This window comes from Stenella coeruleoalba, assembly GCF_951394435.1.
Source record: "Stenella coeruleoalba genome assembly, chromosome: 5".
Taxonomy (NCBI): Eukaryota; Metazoa; Chordata; class Mammalia; order Artiodactyla; family Delphinidae; genus Stenella; species Stenella coeruleoalba.
This window is the reverse complement of record NC_137150.1, coordinates 26,286,949-26,309,497: the sequence shown is the minus strand read 5'-3', so window position 1 is coordinate 26,309,497 and position 22,549 is coordinate 26,286,949. Positions and strand designations below refer to the sequence as shown.

General features: G+C 34.1%; 1 protein-coding gene across 3 annotated transcripts in view; it reads left to right on the top strand.

Moving 5' to 3' along the window:
- Positions 1-22,549, top strand: part of SLC25A36 (solute carrier family 25 member 36) — a 51,163-nt gene that overhangs the window by 18,996 nt on the left and 9,618 nt on the right. For 2 of the 3 annotated variants that reach the window (XR_013828581.1, XR_013828582.1), the window contains exons 3-7: positions 2,552-2,629; positions 4,726-4,826; positions 12,839-12,905; positions 15,781-16,070; positions 18,110-19,367. Coding sequence is in view for 1 of the 3 variants with exons in the window: in XM_079923214.1 (XP_079779340.1) it covers positions 2,552-2,629; positions 4,726-4,826; positions 12,839-12,905; positions 15,781-16,070; positions 18,110-18,303 (730 nt within the window). In the remaining 2 variants the exon portion in view is untranslated. Of the gene's footprint in view, positions 1-2,551; positions 2,630-4,725; positions 4,827-12,838; positions 12,906-15,780; positions 16,071-18,109; positions 22,500-22,549 lie in introns of those variants that run through there. The other variant, XM_079923214.1, reaches the window with a different exon arrangement.

Genomic DNA, 22,549 nt, shown 5'->3' with positions numbered 1-22,549 from the left:
TGAAATTATATAGTATGTGGTCTTTTACTGGTTTCTTTCATTTAGTGTGTTTTCAAGGTTCATCTACGTTGTAACAAATATCTTTTTGTTGCCAAATATTCCATTGTATAGGTACGTACCACATTTTATTTATCCACCCATTGGTTGATGAACATTTGCATTGTCTCCCCTTTGGAGTATTACGAGTAATGCCATTATAGGAACACATGTTTTATTTTTCTGGGGGATATACTGGTAGTGGAATTGCTGGGTTGTATGGTAACTATATTTAACACTTTAGGGAACTGCCAAACTGTTTTCCAAAGCGGATACATCATTTTACATTCCCACCACCAATGAATGAGATTTCCAGTTCCTTGCCAAAAAATAAAATAAAGTGTAAAATAAAATTCCTCACCAACCTATGTTTTACTCCATCTGTCTTTCTGATTATAGCCATCCTAGTGGCTATGAAGTGTTTCATGGCTTCTTAACCTGGAACTTTAGGAATTCCCCCCAGGCTTTGTCAATTTCTTAGGGGCTCTTGGATGAGCTTCAAGAGGTCTGTAAATTAGGTGAAATTGTATGCAAAATTGTGAGTGTTTGCAAATGTGTTTTTTTTTAAAGGACACTTACCTTTCTTTTACTTCTCAAAGGGATTATTAACAGAAAGGGCTAGCAAACATGGAAATTTTCAAAATGTGCTCTACAATTTGTCATTCTTAATTCTGCTTCTGTCTAATCTAGTTTTATCAAAAGTGCTTCTGGGGACTTCCCTGGTGGTCCTCTGCACTCCCAATGCAGGGGGCCTGGGTTTGATCCCTGGTCAGGGAACTAGATCCCACATGCATGCTGCAGTGAAGATCCTGTGTGCTGCAACTAACACCTGGCACAGCCAAATAAATTTTCTTTCTTTCTTTCTTTCTTTTTTAAGTGCTTCTGTATCACCTGTGTCAGTCATCTGGTGGCATGGTAAAAATGTAGATTGCTGGGCACCGTCCTGTACCTACTGAGTTAAGAATACTTTGAGGGTGGGATCTAAGAAATTTGCATTTTGAACAAATGCTCCAGTAATAATGATAATAGTAAGAGTTATCAAGTGCTTACTGTGAGCCAGGTACTCTTTTAAGCTCTTTTTTTTTTTTAATTTATTTATTTTTGGCTGCGTTGGGTCTTCGTTGCTGCATGCGGGCTTTCTCTAGTTGCGACGAGCAGGGGCTACTCTTCATTGCCGTGCGCAGGCTTCTCATTGCGATGGCTTGTTGCGGAGCACGGGCTCTGGGCACATGGGCTTCAGTAGTTGTGGTGCTCGGGCTCAGTAATTGTGGCCCACGGGCTCTAGAGCGCAGGCTCAGTAGTTGTGGTGCGCGGTCTTAGTTGCTCCATGGCATGTGGGATCTTCCCGGACCAGGGCTCAAACCCATGTCGCCTGCATTGGCAGGCGGAGTCTTAACCACTGTGCCGCCAGGGAAGTCTTAAGCTGTTTTTTTTAATTAACTTATTTATTCCTTATAGTAACCACCACCCTACCTGCCCCCTTCCCCCAAAAGTACTGTTTTTCTCTGTTTACTGCTGATGAAAGTAAGGATAAAAGTCATTACTTACCAAAATTGAGCTCTTTATATTGGGAAGTCAGGCCCCACAGTTCAGGCCCTTAATTAACCATTCTGCTCAGCTGCCTTTCAAGAGATCATTCTTAAGTGTACAGGTGCTTCAGAACCACTGGCGCAGTCTGTTAAGTCTGAATTAAAATACCTACTCTTCCTCAATCTTTCTTTCTTACTCCAAAACTTCATTTAGTAACTCACCTTCAGAAAGCCTTCCATGACTTGGACATGACTCTGTTCCTTTTCCTACTGGGCATATATATCTAGCTTGTATAGTATTTGCTTATTGATATGGTCTGTTAAATTATTTATTTCAATATAATTCTTTTTTCCACGACTGGATAGCAAACTTCTCAGTGGCAGGGGCCTTACCCTCTTTTCTGTCTCCTTACTCTGCTTAGTCTTTATACAGTACCTATTCAATATAGTAAATGTTAACTAAGTAGAGGAAGGAATAGTAGCAGACTAACCATTTTAGTACCCTAAAGGATGTTAGGGTGATAAATTTTGCCATGGCATTTCACTGGAATGGTTGGATAAGATAATGCTGCAGTATGAGGGAGTTGTCCAATATCAAGGAAAGGACCTCAAATACTAGGAGGGAACTACATTTCTAATTGGGAATTGAATTTGCTGGTAAAGGTAGTAAAATGGAGGAGATTGAAGATAAGAGTAGCATGATCATATGAAAATAAATGTAGAAATCTATATTGATAATTATGTCTTGAAAACTTTTAGGAAAGAATCTGAAAGGAGTTCTTTTTATTATTGCTACTAAATCTGTTATCAATCATTATTAATTTATACTTTGTCAAGAAAAACAGATTTTTATAAGTGAGCAACACTGACAAGAGTATAACATATTATAGTGCAAACATGGGGAATTTAGACTCTACATTTGCTATATAAATAAAGTACCACACTTTGAAGGACATTTCTTTCTAAATAATATTTTTCTCTTTCAGGGTGATCTTGGAAAAAGAAGGGCCTCGTTCCCTGTTTAGAGGATTAGGCCCCAATTTAGTGGGGGTGGCCCCTTCCAGGTAAAAAAAATACATTTAAGTTAATCAAATTGTGGTAGTCTTTCTTGTTTCAAGCTTCATGAGGGGGGATCCTGAAAAGAAATCAAGATAAAGCACTATGGTATAACAAATGGGTATCAGTAGCCATCTAAAAGGATAGGCAGATTGTACCGTGTGCAGGTGCAGAGGACCTCTTAGTGAGATCACTGTGAAGCAGTTTTTGCACCAAGTTCAAAAAACCAAGAAGGCCTTAATATGATGAAAGGCCAAAAGGCCTTTCTCTATGATTTCTTTTTATCTTAGATTGACTTCTTCCATGATAGAACACTGCAGAGTTCACATGATAGAACACTGCAGAGTTCACATTCAGAGTGAAAATGTGTACCCAGCTCTCTGTATTCAAACAGTGTAGTAGATCCATATCTTATTTATTGGGTTTCAACTTTTTATGGGCTCTTTCTTTTTTAAAAATGATCCAAAATTTCATTCTTACTGTAAAGACTAAAAAAAGTGTAGTGTAAAGCTTGACATATTACCTTAAACCCATCACCTCTCACCGTGTGCACCTTTCCACAGTTACTCCTCTTCCCTCCCCATACATAACCACCATTGATAAGCAGTTGGTTATAGTCTTCCATTAATTTTTCTGGCTTATGCACATAAAATGCATAATATGTAGACTTATTATTATTTACGTAAATTGAATCATGTTTCACCAAATTTGTTTTGAAGCTTTCTCCATGAAAATAAGTGAAGCTTTTAAAAATTGTATAGTATGACTGATCCCTTATTGATAACCCTTTAGATTTATTTCCAGATTTTTGCTGTTAAAAACAATGGTTTTGTGAACATAGCTGTACCTTTATCCTTGAGTATTTAAGCAAGTATTTTTCTTTAGGATAGTTACCGAAAAGTAGAATTTCTGGATAAAAGGGCGTATGAACATTTAAACTTAGTGAACATTGCTCAATTGCCTTCTGAAAAGGCATGCCATCTTTTTATTCTCAGATAGGGAATTAGTTGCTCTTTATCCACATTTTACCAGGGTTGGCTACTATCCGTGTCTTTTAATACTTGTCAAATAGACTAAACATGATTTTTCACTGTTTTTTTAAAAATATACATTTGTTTTATTTTGTTGCTTTCATGTCCTCCTTCTTGTAATTATTTGTCATTTGTATCTCCTGTGAATTACCTATGTATATTCCTTGCCCATTTTCTCATTAGGATGCTTTCTTTTCTTATTCATTTCTAGTAATGCATTATTTATTCCCCTTGCTAATTTGGTATCATTCAATGTATCCTTTTTTTTTTTTTCTTTTTCGTGAAGTAGAATGTTTCATTTTCAGTCATATTAACTTCCTTTTTTTCTTAAGCACATTAAAAAAGCACAGCAGTGATACTCTCCCCATTTTTACTTGTTTGTTTACTCTTCCCCTTATTGGACAGATAATCAGGATTGTTGGGCAATAGCAGGATATTTGATACAGCAAGCAACTCATGCCTGGAAAGCTCAACAGTGAGGAGGTAGTTGGGATGCATGAAGTCACAGTCAATGAGTTAACAGGGAAAATATTTACAAATTTAATGGGATGTTTACAAATGTTAGGAAACAAGATCTGACCTGATGGGACTGATTTCTTTTGCAATTGTTCTTTTAAAGGGTGCTGTGAACTACTCTTTGTGTAGTATAGATTGGTATATAGCACAGTATCTCAAAATTGTTTAACATATACTTTGATCACTTGAGTCAGTTCTACCTTCCTCTCTTCAAAAAAACATAAAGTACTCATATCACGTTTACTTAACTCAGTGTATTTAACTTAGCCTTATTAACATTACATAGGCCTGCCAAAGTCTTATACTTTTTCAGTTAGTTGCTGTCGGATTATTGGGGTAGGACTATCTGAGGATGCTTTATCTTTAATGAGTTGATACAAAAAGTACTTCATGGTCTTCATGAAGAAATATGTATGTGATGTTACATGAGAATGTAAATAAAAACTAAGGCATTATGTTTTTAGATTTCTGGAATAATAAAGATCAATTTATATGTCTTTTAAATCTTAAATCTTAAATCAATATGCTTATTGACAAAATTTAAATCTTTATTTTAGAGCAATATACTTTGCTGCTTATTCAAACTGCAAGGAAAAGTTGAATGGTTTATTTGATCCTGATTCTACCCAGGTACACATGATTTCAGCTGCAATGGCAGGTATGAATATATGATATTAAAAGACAAAAAATTTTCTGACACCTAGAGACTTAATATTGAATTTTGATGAATTTAACCTTGTAAAGTTAAGGCAGTTAATGTGCTTTTCATTGATTAGCATCTGTAAACATGATTTTTACATTTATTAGTATACAATAAATTTGATTAGGTGGTATATGTAAAATCTTGTCAGTTGGCATTTTGGTATTTAGGAGTTTGTGATAGCATGCAGGTAATATAATATTTACATTGTTTTGTGTAGTACACTGAATATTTAGTGATCACTTTTAACAGTTTTAAGAATCCAACCATAATTACACTTACAAGTTACAGAGCTGTAATTTACTCTTTTCTCCTCAATTTCTGTTAGTGCCTTTTCCCTTTTTGCTGCATGTTTTGGCTTCTGTCTGAAATGTGCCGGCAGTTCTTGGTAAAGTATTCATTTTGTCCTGTGCTCAAATGCTGAAATTTTTGTGAGTGATATATTATTGATAATTCAGAGTTATTGCAACGTATGTATTGAAAAATATGTTTATCATTCCACATAAATCGCACTAAGATAACACTCAAAATGTAGGTACCAGATATGTGTACATGCTTGCTCTAGAAATGTTTCCAGGAACTCTTCTATCATCATTGATGAGACTATATGATTCTGAATTAAAACAACTAGTCGTGGGCCTCTGCACTGCCTTAAAGATAAACTGGAAGATTGGTTTGACTAGTGTGGTTCTGGAATCATTTGCTGCCCTGCATGTTAGACAAAGCCATGACCTTTGGTTCTCATTAGAAAAATTCTGTATAGTTTTCTGAGATTTGTTCTATATTTAACCATGTCTCATATTTCCAAAATATGCTGTGACTTTATAAAGCAAATTATAACTACTTTTGTCAACTGTTGATCAGTATATTGAGTTTCAATTAGATGCTTAATAATGAGTGCCTTAAACTGTTAACCATTTTCTGTTTAGAAATAAATTGGATCAATTTCAACCACATACTTAATGAACTAAGAGTAAGTTTGAAATACTAATTTCTGAAAGGTCAATAGCCATATAATAAATAGCATGTACCTTAAAAATTATTTTCATGGCTTTTTATATTTAGTAATTGTTGACTGACTCATTGAAGTTTAAAGCTGGAAGGTAAAGCTTTAAAGATCAAGGTGGTGAAATACTCTTTACCAATGAAGAGAGATCTTGGGCAAGTTAGATAATTTATGTGAATCCCCATTACCTTATTCTTGTAATGAGTGGGTTGCTCTACATAGGTTTATGTTCTGAGAATTAGTTCTTTAATACCACAGAGATCATCTAGTTACAACTAGAATTTTTTTTAATGTACTTTTACAGATGTTGAATACAACTAGATATGATTTTTCCCTCTATAAATTTGAGTGTAAAGTTAGTGGCTAATTTCAAACTACATATCCACTGTATTAGGGTCTTTAAGAATATATTTCTGGATTACCAGTGTTCATGTTTTTGTTTCTTAACCCCAGAAAATTGTAAAGAAATGTTAATCTTTCTTTTTTGAAAGAATTGATGCCAAGAAAGTAGGTAAGCAATTATTTTAAGTTGAGGATAGTTATATATTCAGTATTACAAATTTAGAGTTTCAGAATATCTTAATTCCCACTGGAAAATCTTTTTTCATTGGCATATCTAATCAGAATTTATTACTATATTTGTATCACATTGCAGAGAATTTCAGTGGAATTGCCATTTTCTACTTTTTTTCTCAAATGTGTACAAATGTTAACTCATAGTTTCCAGTTTTTATTTATACATTGATACTATTTCCCAACTTGAATTTCTTGAATTTTGGTAAATTGATAGTCTTATACTTGTTCAGAGAGTCTTGCGCTATTCATTTATTGTGTAATTTGAAAATACTTCTTCCATTTGTTTGCAGTTAGATTTTTCTGGGAACTATGCCTTCAGAGCTTCCTTGCACTATTCATGAGCAATAACATTTAGCTTTGCAGTTTTTATACATAGCTACATGGTTGGTGAAACTGAATGGTCCCATGCAGACTTAAGGTAGCCTTTTGCTCCTTTCATTCTTGTAAGAGTCTAGACCAGACTGCATTGGTTTTTCTTCAGGATAAGTTTTAGAGATCTTCAAAATGTGAATTGGGGATGCAAAGTGCTTAGAGGCAGTCATGTGAAAACTTGTTTTTTAACTGGCTGTTCAAAAAAAAATGCTAACCTTGTCACTTTATCGTCAAAAATGCACTAAAATACACCATTAATGATAGTGTCTGCAAGATTTTGCCACATCAAGTAGCACATGCATTAAGCTTTAGTAACATACCTTGTACGTAGTTTTTATTCCAAGTAACCTCAATTCAGTTGCATTTTGTATTTTATTAATATGAACTTGAGTGTTTTAGATACTAAACCTTTTTAATTAAAAGGACAGTTTGTTTAAAGGCCATCTTGTTTTCTTTTGTTTTAGTATTTCAAGGGAATAGTATAAGAATTTGTAAACCTCTCAATTTGAGCTATGAATTTTCATACATTGAAAAATTTTTTTCCAGTTGTGAGGCTATTTAATCAAATCAAGTAATGGTGACTCTGTTTTACCTGCCTTCCCCCCACCCCCTCCCCGTATGACATTTGCCAGACTAAGTGTGTCTTAGCTATTGAGGGTATTTATTTTCTTGAGAGTTTCTGTATGTATTTGTTAAAATGAATTTGCGTATCCCTCTGTATACACCTGGACACAGGCGTGTATACAAAAAAATATAGTATTACATTTCTTCTTTATAGTAACTCCCAATTTTCAAAAGTTTTTATCTGGGTTGTATATACTTTTCTGTACAACGGTACAGATTTAAAAGAAATGAATTCTGATTTTTATTGGATTATATATTCACACAGTGATTGCTTAACTTTTTCAATACCAACAATGTAATTGTTTAACATTTACTACATACCTAGTGGGTTTTATTTGCTTATAGCATTCACTGTTATTTTTCAGGATACATTTTCTATTTGACTTATTATTAAAGGTTAAATTTTTACTCATTAAGTAGAAATTTTGTCTTGCATTATAAAATATTCTTTTAAATAATTTGTCCATGGCAGTTTATTTAGCCAAATGGATGGCTAGACGTTTTGTGTGTTTGTATGTAAACATTCTTCCTGTTTTTTTATTTTGTAGAGCACAAGAAACTGAATACAAAATAATCCAAAATATTTCATAAAAATGGATGTGCAATATTACTGATCATAGTGCAAAAGGTGAAAGGTACTATTGTAGCCACCTATACTTTATTTTTTTAAAAAAATTACAGTTACAAAATGAAGTTACTTGAATTTTCTATTTTTGTTTTATTTATTGATTTATTGATTTATTGATTTTAATTTTAATTCTTTTGGCCATGCTGCGCAGCTTGCAGGATCTTAGTTCCCCCACCAAGGATTTAACCTGGGCCCACAGCAGTGAATATGTCGAGTCCTAACCATTGGGCCACCAGGGAACTCCCCTGTTTCTGTTTTTTTTTACTAAGTAGGCTGATTGTTAAGGAATAGAAAATTGTGATTTCAGCTCTGAGCATGGTAGAATGGTAGGAAAATGGGATATGATAATCCCCTCTAAATATTTTCTTAGATTCCCCTTTGACAAGGTTAGCATTTTTTCTTTAAGGCAAAATTGATCTTATTTTAGGTAAGTATTTGGACTCTGAAACTGCTACAGATGGCAGAATTTTCAGTACTCGGTACTTTTTAAAAAAAATTATGGCCCATTCTTATATTCCTTTCTTTTTCTTTTTTAACTTAAAATTTTCAAAAAGTTAGATCTCACAGTAAATATTTCTCAAATCCTTCCAATGGGATTCATTTTGTACACATGTTTCTGATGAGGTCACTGCTTGTTGTTATGATACAGAAAAGCCTGTGTCTATTTTAGGCATTTACTGTACATTTCTCCCGAGAAAAGAGTGAGATCGTGTCATCTCATGCTCCCCATCCGCAGGTCACTTCCTGTAGAAATATGGACTAACTTAAACCTCGTGAGTACTGATCTGAGCATCTCTTGCAGCCTCTAGTTATAAGAAACACACCCTGGGAATTTATAATAGCTGTGGAATTAATAGAAGGCGGGAAATGAATTTTTATTTCCTGAATTTGTGTGTGCATTATCTATTTTATAAAACTTTAATTCTGATTCCTTTATAATATTCCTTCTAGAAGGAAGAATTGGGTAACTTTTCAGTCATCGTGTACTAAAAGCTTGGGGTCGTTAGCTTGGCCATAGTAGCCTTGACCTCCAAAGAATTCCTTAGCAGTATTTAAGATTTACATGGCTATTAATGGTATCATGCCGTTCGACAACTTTTAGAAAAAACAGTAGTTCTCTTCGCTTAGCATAACGTTTTAAAAGTCTAATACAGTGCTTTCTATTCTCTTGTCTGTTGATACTTGGCTTTCTACTTTCTTACAAAAACATTGATCTTAATACCTACCGTTACTTTCCAAATATGGGACAAGAATATATGGGATCTTGTTTGTTTTAATCAGGTTTTTTTGGGGGGTTTTTTAGTAGTTTTAGTGTATTTTTCTTAGAAGGTTAGGTGGGCTTTGTTCTTACAGAAGTTAATTGAAATAAAAAGTACTGAAAATGCAATACTACAGGTATCACTCACTTAATGAAATAGACATTTTCAGCAAGTTTACTATAACCAGGATTTCTGTTAATCTGGTTTTTAATTGGTTTACATTATCAGATGGAATATTAGATGAAACAGAACTTTAAAAATTGCATTTTAAAAGTTTTTTTTAAACTTTCTAATAAACTATTAACTATACTACTAATAGTATGGCCAGTATACTGCCATTTTGCTTTAACTGACTGTGGAGCAGCAACATTAATTCTTCTTAACCTACAGGTAGATTCTTCATATACTTCTAAATCAGTTTTAATGTTTAATGGGGTGCTCAGAATATTAATATGAAATAGCATATTATCAAAATGTCACAAAATTTAAATGTCAAAATAAAAAGTAATAGGAAGTTTCTAAATTTCAGGGGCACCATCCCCAGCATCTTTGTTTGTCTTAAAAGGAGTAGGAAGATATGTTTAACTTTGACTGTTTGTCAACTTCAGACTGCCTTACCATATATAATTCTAAGCTAGTAATAAATTTTTATTTCTTCCTGCTTGTTTCATGTTTTGAATTAATAGATTATATTTTTCTAGATTTAATTAGCCTAATACTGTCTCCATAAGTTTATACTTAGAGTGTCTTTGGTTAAGAGGATGTAATAGCATAAAATCCAAGGACCAGAACTGGTAAAGGACCAATAGCTAAAAACCTGTGGATTATGCCTTGATTCTTTTGTCTAACTTAATGGTTTGCTAGCAGTTAGGCTAGTGTCTTTATTAAGAACTAGCTTGTTACTGGGAGAGTTGAGCCCCAACTGTAGTAAGCGCAAGCTGTATAGATATAAGATGATGACATTCTCTCACTTACCTAAATTTTAATGTGTCATGTTCCATAGGTCAATCTGTGTCTGGAAATGAATTTTAGTTAAGTGAGAAATACCTGTTGTTTGCTTCCTGTTTAGTTTATTAACATGTACGCAGCATTATGGGTATTTAAAATTTTATTCCTAGTAATATTTATAAATATGTGTTGTAATATTTTAAAGTTTACACATATGGGGGTTTTTTCAGCTTCTAATTGAGGAATTTGAGACTTAGAAGAGTGTTAATAAGCTTGGGTCCTGAGCTTATATTTTTAGACATAGAACTTTTACTTTTTTTAAAAAAAAAGCTTTGATGCTCATCTTCTTTTCAAGTAAAGTATAATAAATTGAATGAGATTTTTACCTAGACAGACTGCTTTTTTAAAAGTTGGATATAAGCATTCCCAGTTTTAGGCTTTCAAAATTTAATAAAAAGCAAATGGTTTTTTCCTAAAATTTCCACATAATAATTAATAAAAACCATTGTGAGTAACGCAGAGTGTTTTGTTGGTTTGTGCTGCTGAGCAGCTTTTTACTAATAAACTCCTAATATTACTGTATAAACATTTAGCTAATGCACATATTTAAGTTTAAAATAAAGAATCATTAAATTAGGCTTATGACCAGAATTCTGATGTCAGGTGCACATTTGCTTTAGAATATAATTTGAATATCTTTAGTTTGACATTTTCACTGAGAAGAATGGGGTTCAAGAGAAAAAAAAATTGAACTCCATAACTTTATTCTCAGTTAAGCCAACATGCAAGAAAAATCTTTTCCAAACAAAATATTTAAACTGATCTGGTTTCATATTTTTCTTCTCTTTCCTTTTATCAAGAATATATGCATGAAAAGAACTTTTTATTTGAAACATCTTCCTGACACCCTGTCCAACACATTAAATTTTTATTATTTTAGTACTGGCTGATGCTTACAAAATTGTTGGTCCCTTCCTAGTTTTATATTATGTATGTATGTAGTATTAAAAGCACTTGAGAAATGGAGACTATATAATCATTACAAAATTATTGAAGGAGTTATTAAACCAAACTTATTTCAGTTATTTTGCCTCATAATAGAGTCAGTCTGAGCATCTGTTTGTGAAACATCTGGCTGTTTCCACAGTATTAATATAGTGGATTAAGGGAGTAAAATTTGAGTTGGCTAAATTATCTGACATTATAGAAGGGAAAAGAACCTGTGAGACTAAATTCTACTTTGTAAACAATTCAGTAAAATTATTTTGCCTTTGTAGATATACCCATACTAACTTTGAAAGCGAAAAAAGTTTTATGATTAGTTCTCCACTATATGTTAACTAAAAAAACAAATTACTCCTAAGTGTACCACAGCATTTTTGTTCCTGAAAGTACTTTACTAATATTAAGTGTGCTGGTTATATTTCAAAACCTTTCTAAAAATAATGTGCTTGACCCACTAGTATTTGATAGCAAGTATTTAAAATTAAGATCCTTAGACATTTCTGCATGTAAGTTTTCACTGAATTTAAAGGCCAAATGAATAAATGTAGGTTGATGTAAGTTATATCAAGTTTGTGTAGTGATCTTAAGTGTTCACAAGTATTATATGAAAATCCTGTTTTGTATAGATGAAGCAATCTTCATAAATTTCCATCATCAAGATTGCATTTCATGTGCTGCTATTTTCCCACAGCACTAGGAAGATAGCAAGTAAAAGATATGCACTAGCCTAGAAACATACTGTTCCAGAGATCTTACTTTACTACCTGGAATGAGCCATCTTAGGGGACCACCCTTCTTGGTAGTTAATACATAGTACTTTAGTTTTAAAGTAAGATAGAACTACCTTCTACTTTAAGTTTCTCTCTTCAGTGTCTATAAAAGTAAGAGGGAAGTTCTGATTTGTAACTTTTTGAACTTTTAAGTTTTTGTATGTTTTTAAGTGGATGAAAAATAGATCTGTCCTATTAACCCTAACAGAACCCTTATCTCTGTGATACCATTATTTTAAGAGTATTAGTAATTGTGTGCTTATATAAAGTATTCACAAGGCCAAACAATTCTTTCTGTTGTACAATCAACTTAAGATCAGATATTGGTAAATGCTGACGTTTATGTAGACTCCATTTTGAACATAGTGGTTTGCGATTTAGTTGGACCCCAAGTAGCTATTGTAGAGTTTGCATGCAAAAAAGCCCTAGAATACACAAGATTTCTATGTTTCTTTGTAGAAATGGGTTTCTGAATTTAGCTTAGAGAGTAGAGTGCCACCCATAGGATATTCTGAATATGTTGGAAGAGGAGTTTATATATAATCATATTTTGCTCTTAAAAGAATCTTTTAGTTATGGTCAGAATTTGAGACTGATTTGGAAATAAAAAGTACAAATGTTCATGGTTGAATGGATTTGTAAAATAAAAGTGTAAAGCATACATCATTTGATAGTTTAAATATTTATTTTCTTTAATATAGATTTATATAGTTTTTAAAATCTTGAAGTTAATAGTGTGTTCTTAATTTTTACCAGAGTTCATTTTAAACATGTTTGTTTAGGTTTTACCGCAATCACAGCGACCAACCCCATTTGGCTTATAAAGACTCGGTTACAGCTTGATGCAAGGTATGTTAATTCATTAAAACAAAATTTGTTAAAGTTGGCTTCAACTAAATTTCTTCTATAAATTTGTATCAATGAGATCTCAGTGCCAGGTATCTAAACATTTTTTCCCCTCATTTGCTGCTGATTTTTTTGTTTTGTTTTTTGGTTTGGTTTTTTTGTTTGGTTTTAAAACTTGGCTGCACCATCAGAGGCAAAAGTGACATTAATAGTAGGCAGTATGACAGTTTCTAGGAAGGAAAGTATATTGTACACTGTGTTTTTCAGTAAAGGAAGAAGAAAGAAAAATGACTTATTAATCTAGCCCGAGCTGTGATACTTTCATTCACTCCATGTGTGATTATAATCGGCCTCCTGACACCTAAATAAACAACATGATCAATGAGTCTAGACTGAGTCTTTAAGGATCATTGCTCAAACTCATGAGCCTTGTACCCAGAGCGTTCTGGCGTGGAATTTAGCTCTTGTGTATTCATGGACTTCATCTGTTACCGCCAGCCACTTTATAGCAGCAGGATCATTCATTCAATATATCTATAATGAGCAGGTACTGGTAGGTTCTAGAGATATCCCAGGAAACAGTTGGGACCACCTTTAAATGGAATAGTCAAGGGATGGTTTTTTGAGCCCATTTTTAACCAGAGGCAATAGTGCAAATCTCACATATCCTAAGTTTAGGGCCTTTGATGTGTTCTGGCAGCTGAGACAAAGCTAGAAGCAGTGTGGCTTAGAGTCCTGCCATCTCAACTCCTGTTGGCCTTCAGAATGGAGGACAGGGAAAAAGTAACACTTCTAAGTAGAGCAATGACCTTATCTGATGTATTATAATAATAATAATCATGTTGATAGTTTTGAAACTGTTTAGCCTTTCAGTCTGGAGTAGACTGTGTATAACAATTTTCACTGTTTTTTATATTTTAGGGTTTGGGAAGTCTAGTGTAGATATCATAGATTATAAATAAAACTGATCTAAGAAATCATTAACAATTATGCCTGCTTAAAGCTCTTGTTTTCCACATCCTGTCATGTGGAATTGTATGCTATTTGGAGACTTGAAAAGCAGTGTCTAATTCTTGTTTCATCTAGAATAATTTTTAATGAAATGTTAAGTGTTGCAGCAGGACTCAGAGTTTATCTCCTAAAGCCAGAGATCTGAAAGGTAATGGTAGGTAAGCCAACCCAGAGGTTAAAAAGTGTGAGATGCCAGTCCCTACTGTACTGTGATAAACTACCAGGGGCATGCTTCAGTATGCTATAGGGTGGATTGTAGGTGATCCCAGAAAAGCATGGATTAAAACTCTTTAATGTTGTAAGTGAAAAAAATAATAATCAAGCCAGCACAATTTCCTAGGCTTAGGGGTGGGGAAATGGGATGGGGCTGGGGTAGTAGTGAAAGGTTGATTTGAGGACGCTCCCTTACAGCACAGATCAAGAACAGGGCTGATGTGTTTGCATATTGACCTTGAGGACTCACAGCCCTTGACTTCCTTGTAAGAAAGGATATGACAGCAGAAACTAATTACAGTTGGTTGCATGGATCATTCAACTGAGAAGCTATTTATTCAGTACCATTAGTTGAGGATAGTCATTGATTCAAGACAATTATTAGTTTATAAAATTGGAGGAATCTGTAGGTTATCAGGTAGGTGTCTTAGTTGTGATTTTATTTTGTTATGTTATCCAGTTGTATATAATTTATAAATAGTTAAGTTTTCTATTTCTTTTCCGGCGGGTGGCATTTAAACCCATTTCTTACAGATAAAGTTGTATTGGGGGAATCATGATGAAGGTAGTAAATATTTTTACAAACTCAAAATTATATACTTGTAAAAGAGTAGATGCTGCACCCTTAAGTAGCACTAAGAAAGTTTTCTTGGGCACAATGCTTCATAAATACTTGATAACTGTAGAAGTCCTCATTCAGTATTTACTGAGGTGAAAGATATGGCCATTACCTTCAAAGGATCATAGGAAATTTGATTTAAAGTCACCCAGTCACTTTTGGGGAAGAACTGGGTGGGCTTGGAAGAATCCCCCAGGTACACAGAAATTAGCCTAATTATACTCCTTGCTTTGTGATATTCTATTATCATTGGTGTCTCAGTCTTTTTTTTTTTTTTTTTCCCCCTGTATTGGGTCTTTGTTGCAGTGTTCAGGCTTTCCCTCGTTGCAGCGAGCAGGGGCTACTCTTTGTTGCAGTGTGCGGGCTTCTCATTGCGGTGGCTTCTCTTGTTGTGGAGCACGGGCTCTAGGCTCGAGGGCTTCAGTGGTTGCAGCACACGGGCTCAGTAGTTGTGGCTCGCGGGCTTTAGAGTGCAGGCTCAGTAGTTGTGGCGCACGGGCTTAGTTGCTCCGCGGCATGTGGGATCTTCCCCAACCAGGGCTTGAACCCGTGTCCCCTGCATTGGCAGGCAGATTCTTAACTACTGCACCACCAGGGAAGTCCCAGTCATTCTTTTTATATATTATTAAATGCGAAAAGACTCAGCTTACTTAGAACTACATTTAATATAATGTGAGGGGTTTTTGTTTATTTTGTTCTGTTTTTATCTTGAGCTGCAGTCACAGTGTGTTTGAACACAGTCACAGTGGATTTTGTTGCTTATTCATACAGTCAGACTTCAATGAAACTGAAGATTCAAAGTAGTTATTTTGCATTCAGTAAAATAAACTATGTTACCTGTCTAGTATGACAAATTTGGGACAGAAGAATAGGAAATCTAAAATGAATGTTTTAAAATTCTCATTTTACTTCCTCATGAATTAAAGAGGGTTATTCCTTAGTAGAGTGGCATATTTCTATATATTTCATTTACTTTATTTAAAAACCTATACTACTTTATTTTTGTTAATAAGGTTTTTCCCTTTTGCTTTTCAGGAACCGTGGGGAAAAGCGAATGGGCGCTTTTGAGTGTGTCCGTAAAGTGTATCAGACAGATGGACTTAGAGGATTTTATAGGGGCATGTCTGCTTCATATGCTGGCATATCCGAGACTGTTATCCATTTTGTTATTTATGAAAGTATTAAGCAAAAACTACTGGAATATAAGATTGCTTCTACAATGGAAAATGAAGAAGAGTCTGTAAAAGAAGCATCAGATTTTGTGGGAATGATGCTAGCTGCTGCCACCTCAAAAACGTGTGCCACAACTATAGCATATCCACATGGTAAGAGGACTTGAATGTATATGAGTAATCTTCTGTTAAATCAGAAATATTTTCCCACCCCAGCCAATGGCCAACTTATTAGAGTATTTATAATTTTACTGAATTACAGTATAACTAAATACAGTTAACCGTAATGGGTTAACCGTAATGGGATTAAACCTGTATGAGTCACATAAGGCTGTTTTAATAGGTCAGTGCAGGTATGCTATAGTAGCATGGTGGCAATTAGGCATGGGCTCTGGACAGTCAGATTTCAGCCTAGAGTCAGATTCCAGCCAGGTGACTTGGGCAAGTTTCTGTTTTTTAAAAAAGTATGGATGTAGGTGCCATACTAGATACTTTATTACTACATACATATATACAGTATACATTATTGCTAATCTGCACAAATATCGTGCAAAGTACTTATAAGTCTAGAGATAATGCCAGAACATAACCAGAATTGTTTTCATTTTCAGATGGGAAACCAGAAATGTTAAGATTAAGTAACTTGCTCAAGGTCACATAGCTTAATTACTCAGTGGTGGAGCTCAAATTTGAATTGAAGTCTGTAATCCCAAAGACCAAGTTATTTTGTATTGTTTCATGTTGGCAAATAAGTATATATTAATGATTTTTAAAACTTCTGTTTTTTAAGTTTTATAATATTAGCCTTTTTCATTAATAACTAAGAAGACCACTTAAGAATTTCTCTGTAACACGCTGAGGGTTTTTGTGTAACATTTTTGTTGTTTTGTTAAAGTGTAAACTTTGATTTTGGTATGTTTGAGGGTTTAGTTTGGTTTGGGTTTTTCATCTAAGTGCTTCGCTTTTGTTATGCTGATTAATGTTTACAGTCACGTTTGTAAAGCTAAGGCTATGTGATTAAAGCTCTGTCAGGAAAAATGAAATAGCTAGAAAATGAGTATTTGCTCTAAAACGTAATTTATGAATAAAAACAACTCTTGAACAAAATGAGACTGTCAGCTTACCTCCAGTTTCCTGAGGGCCATTCCTGACTTCTTTAAGAGAAATCAAAAGAGGACAGTACCAGCAGCATTGGGTAGGTTCTGGCCTCCTATGGGACGGTGACCTGCTCAGGTGAGAGAGAGAGAGGGTTTTGGAGTTGCAAGCACCCTGTCTCTTCAAGTGAGATGATATCATTATAAGAAGAGGTACAGTTTATAAACAGTATTTTGGAGTGAAATATATAAATGACATGAATATTTAAGACAGGACGTAGGAGATTTCAAATGTTAACATTTGCAGTGAAAGTTACTTTCAGCCATTTCCCTCAGGCCCATCAGGAGCATTGTGTTGAAAAAGTTTGAAAAATAATGGGCGTGGAAAGAACAGATTCTTCGGTTGAAGAACTCTTAATTCTTGTCCCAGCCTCTGCCTTCAGCTGACTGAAACTTCTTAGTAGCCCCCATTTCTTTCTTTACCTTTTAAAATGAAAAATTAGACTAACCTTTAAGATCCTTTACAGCTCTAAAGGTTTATGATTTTTGCCTGGTTGCTTCCCAGATGTGGCCTTTTAGCTGACACTAACTAGTATTTTAAGCATTTTCAGACTCGTCCACATGAAATTTCATGTTGGTATATGTGGACCATTGTGAATAAATTAATAATTCTACTTTTTCATTGTAATGTCCACTTCTTAAAAATCTTTCCTGCTTGTTTCTCACTGTATCTTTTTGTATTCATCTTTGATACCACCTCTATTCTCTTTCCAACTTTACCTTTATTTATCACATCTATTCTCCCTTTTATCTATATCCAGTATACAGCTGATATTTTTGTTTATTCTGTCTTTTACCATTCAGGAACCTATGAAATTTTATAATTAGTATATGTGATTTTAGCCAGCTAGCTTAGGAGTTTGGTGAAAGACATGGCTATGGTAACTAGTTTCAATAAGTTGCACATTAAAAATTACTCCTCATTTATCCTGAGCTTATACTTACAGTCTGATAAATGGGATTTGTCCAGTATTAGGAGGGGTATAAAGATATCACACTGGTGTTTAAATAAAATGACTTTATTTTTTTCCCATACAGAAGTTGTAAGAACAAGACTGCGTGAGGAGGGAACAAAATATAGATCCTTTTTTCAGACACTGTCTTTGCTTGTTCAAGAAGAAGGCTATGGGTCTCTTTACCGTGGTCTGACAACTCATCTGGTGAGACAGATTCCAAACACAGCCATTATGATGGCCACCTATGAATTAGTGGTCTACCTGCTCAACGGATAGCACCACCAGGCTGCTGTACTATAAAGAGGGAAGACCAAAAGATACAGTGGACCATGGAGTACCGAAGCCAGCTTGGTGGACAGAAGGAAAATAGTGTGGGAACATGGAACTATACCTAAGTGGAAGTTTGGTTGTAGGAATTAAAGTAATCATAACCACATTACTTAGTCTTTTTAGTAATGTGAAAAAAAACCTTGGCTGCCTCCAAGAAAAAGCCTTTAGAAGCGCTCGTTCTTCAAAATTGCCATTTTCTCTACCCTGTCCACAGGACACAGTTGGCATTTTGTTGATTTATGGCAATCAGAGTATAGTGTTTATTCCATGAGCACTTTTCCAGTTTTCTAGACAGAGCCATCTGTAACTGTATAACTATCCAAAGATAGTATTGCCAGTCATAAATTTCTAACTTCTGCATAATTCCTATAAAATTGAAAACAGTGATAGTATTTTCGCGTTTCCTTGAGAGGATCTGGCACTATATTTTAAAGTTAATCATTTGGGATTAGTAGTCACTGTTTTTGACGACAAATGAAGTAGTGTCTAAACATGTGTTTATTTTTAGCTTTAAAAATGTTTTGGTTTCCACTGCTCACAGGTGCTTTATGTTTAGCATAATGTGAACACTTAAATTGTTTGTTAATGTATCAACTCAAATGGTAATAGTTTGGGACACAACCAGTAAAATGTTGATTCTTGGCCATTTCAGTAACTTGAGCATGTCCTCTTATCTTTTCTAACCTAATGATACATGAATGAATGCAGTGTCTTTTCAGTGACTAATTAATTATGAACTTGAATTATCCCCTGCCATACCTAGGTATCATTTTCTTAAAATGGAAAAAATTTACTGCTTCTGAATGTTTCTCTGTTTGGTTTCACATTAAGAATTTGAACCTTTGAATTATTTCCAGAAGCTCTGCATACGTTGTATTTATTTAGTAGAGAAAATGGTAATTTTTAGCTTTGTCCTTACAAGGTGTTTTCTTTTTTTAAGATGATGTTATAAATACCTGGGGCAGCATAAACATTATAGACGAAGGGCCCTCTGCAATCTGATTGGGCAGGTAATGATCCTAATTAACTTAGTTTAATAAATGAACAAACTGCTTTGGACAAGGAATTTATTCCATCCGAATTTCTTGAATGGTAAATCATAGAAAGATTCAAGTTAATTCAGATTAAGCGTGTTAACAGGATATAGCTTTTACATTTTGCTGTTGAGTTCAACTGCACCTTTTAATACTTTAAATGTATTATATGTATGGCCCTTATGAAGATATTTACTGTAATTCAATTAAAAGACTTTCGCTTATGGATGTTGCTATACTGGTGTATGAAACTTATACAATTAAACTCCAGTGTGGTAGTCATTTCAGTATACATGAACTGTACATTTTGTGCAATGGCTTTATCTTAAGAATGACTTTTTGTGAATGCACTTTGTGGCCTTTTGGGGGGGAGGGTGAGAGTAGGAGAGAATTCCCAAGATTACTTTTTTTAAGTATTGGTTATGTATTAGGCAGAAACAGTGTTCATAACATTTTTCTGGGATTTAGGTATATTTTGGAGATCTTTACTATAAATGTTTTAAGTATTCTTATGTACACTGTAGTGCCCCTAACATATAAAAAAATCATAGCATGTCATTGCAAGCTTTCTCCACTGTCACCAGTGAGACACAGTGCCCTCTTAAATTCCTACACCTTAACTTCCTTGCAATCAACAGTAACTGGATGTTTTTGAGGTGCTTCGATTGGAATTTAAAATATTCCAATCTCTTTGGAGACCAAAGGCAAATTCAGTTTCATTACCTTTGGGATTATTAATACCTTTTATGGTGAATTTCAGCTTTGACATATATTGTGAGGAACATGCCCCCCACCCCCAAAAACAAACAGTAATGGGGTTTGTAACTTAAATCCGTAAAGTGTCAATATATAGTGTTTTCATTTTCATGTGCCACTTATCCTGCCTAATACAGTGCAATTTGCCTTGTGAAGATCTGTAAACATTAGTTGTATTGAATGTGAGACAGAGACTCTCTAATCTTAGTGATCTGAATACCCCACAAATGATTAAGAATGATATAAAAACCAGCAGCTAAGGAACATCTTATCTAGTTGTAGCAAATTCATAACAAGTGTCCTTCAAGGATGAACTCGTATTCTATTCCTGTTTGTATTTGTATTGACCCTTTAGTGCATTTTTTTCAGCTTTTAAAAGTGAATATATTTACGTGCTGGAAGGAAAAGATCTTAGAGTCTCAGACTTTGTTTCTTTGTGTGACAACTGGAAAGGAGCAATGAAGTTTATTTTGTTTTTTCCCCCCAAAGTACAATCTGCCGTAGTTTATGTATGACAAAGATAATTTAAAAAGAAAACTTTATATAAAAATTGTACATAAAGTTTGTCTTTGAAACATTTCTTTGGAGATTTTTTTTTAATTGATGCAAACGTTTAAAAAGAAAAAAAGAAAAACACTTAAAAAGCATTGGACTTCTTTTTTAAACTGTTTTATTTTCATCTGTTTTCTATCAGATAGCTTTTTATTTCTAGTGTAGAGGTAGTCAGCACTCTTCAAATTGGTATGTACTTTTATTGGAGAATTGTCTCAGAAAATTGAACTTTTCAGGTTAAAGCGGTACATACTGAAAGAACATACTCATAGAGCAGCAGATAGGAACTCTGGTACTTGTGGCTTACAGAAACAGTTTACTAGATTTCAAAGTCAAAAATCTGAGAATGACCAACCTGTGATTGTGGGGTACCATACAGTGCTTTTAAATCCAGGGAAAAAACTGTATCACCAAAGCTTTTGTCTTGGTTTTCCTTATGTATGTAATTTCGTGGAACCAATCTTACTAGATGGAACCCTCAAGCAATTGATTTTTTAACTCTGACACCAAGAGAGAATATCATTAAATTATTTAATCCAGACTTTTGTCTCCTAAAACCAAATGCCCATTGTGGAATAGCATTATTCTATGAGGACCAGCTGAGTTTGGGTTGTTAAGAATAATGCGTGTTTACTCTTTACTGGAGTATAAATACGTCACCATTTTTAGATTTTGTTTTAGATCACTACAAATACTGATTTGATCTTGAAGGACTTAAGTGCTAGGAATCAGTTTATCCTTTACCCTTCCAGCGTTGTTCGTGCTGTCTTTTGTTGTTTACACGCTTTTCTGCCTGGACTGTTAGCAGTATAGGGACCCCTTTGGGGCTGGTAAATAATAGTTCAGCCTTTTTCTCCTCTAGTATTGATCATGACTTTAACATTCCTAAGAATATAGATGTTTCTAAATGATTTAAATTGGAAGGGGATTTTAACTATATAAAAGTATTTAATACAATATACTAACTTTCGGCCCACACAAATCTCCATTGTGCCCTTATATTTCTCAATCTACACTCTGCTTTTTATGCTACTCCTTTTAGAAACTGAAAATTCTAGTTTTACTCAGTTTTTGTGTTAATAAACATTTTGAATGTGTACCCCTGCATATGTGAACCATTAAATTATGACCTGTCAGTCATAGCTAAATAATCAACTTCAAAGAGTTGATATCCTTTGACCATTTATGTGACGTTTGCTATTGAATTCCTGTATGTGGCTGTAAATTATGTGCATTTACTCTGTATTTATGTTAACTAGCTGAATTTTATTTGAATTGTTAAAATTCCAAAAATTAAAATATGCATATGAAAATCCAGTGTTCATTTTTCAGTTTTTCTATAATGTATCCTAATACTCTGGTATGGTGAGAATGTAATCGTACTTTCTTAGGATTAATGTGTAGAACAAAAGTGCATGGCCATTTTTTTCAAGTTAAGTGTTAGGGTCCTACCTGCTAGACCTAGTGATAGATACCTCTAGGAATTGAAAGGTCAAATAATCCCACTCCCTCATAGTTCAGGAAGAAATTTCTTTTCTTGCATATTTTCCACAGGTTTGTTGATCTGTAAATCCAGGACATTTCATGTATCAAAATATCTAATTTGCAAAGAATATTTGAGAAATTGGAGCCTGATTAGGTTATTTGATTGATTCCTCCCTAGCTTGTAATTTTTTTTTAACAGTAGCAGCTTTTGTTTTAATTTCAGCCTTTGGGAAAGCTAAGAATATTAAAGGTAAAGAGCTGGAAACTTGTTATAATAACCAACTGAATGCACATATGATAGATTGAAATACAAGTGACACAGGTATAAGTGTTATGTAGTGCCTACCCACTTTATATTTTGTCTG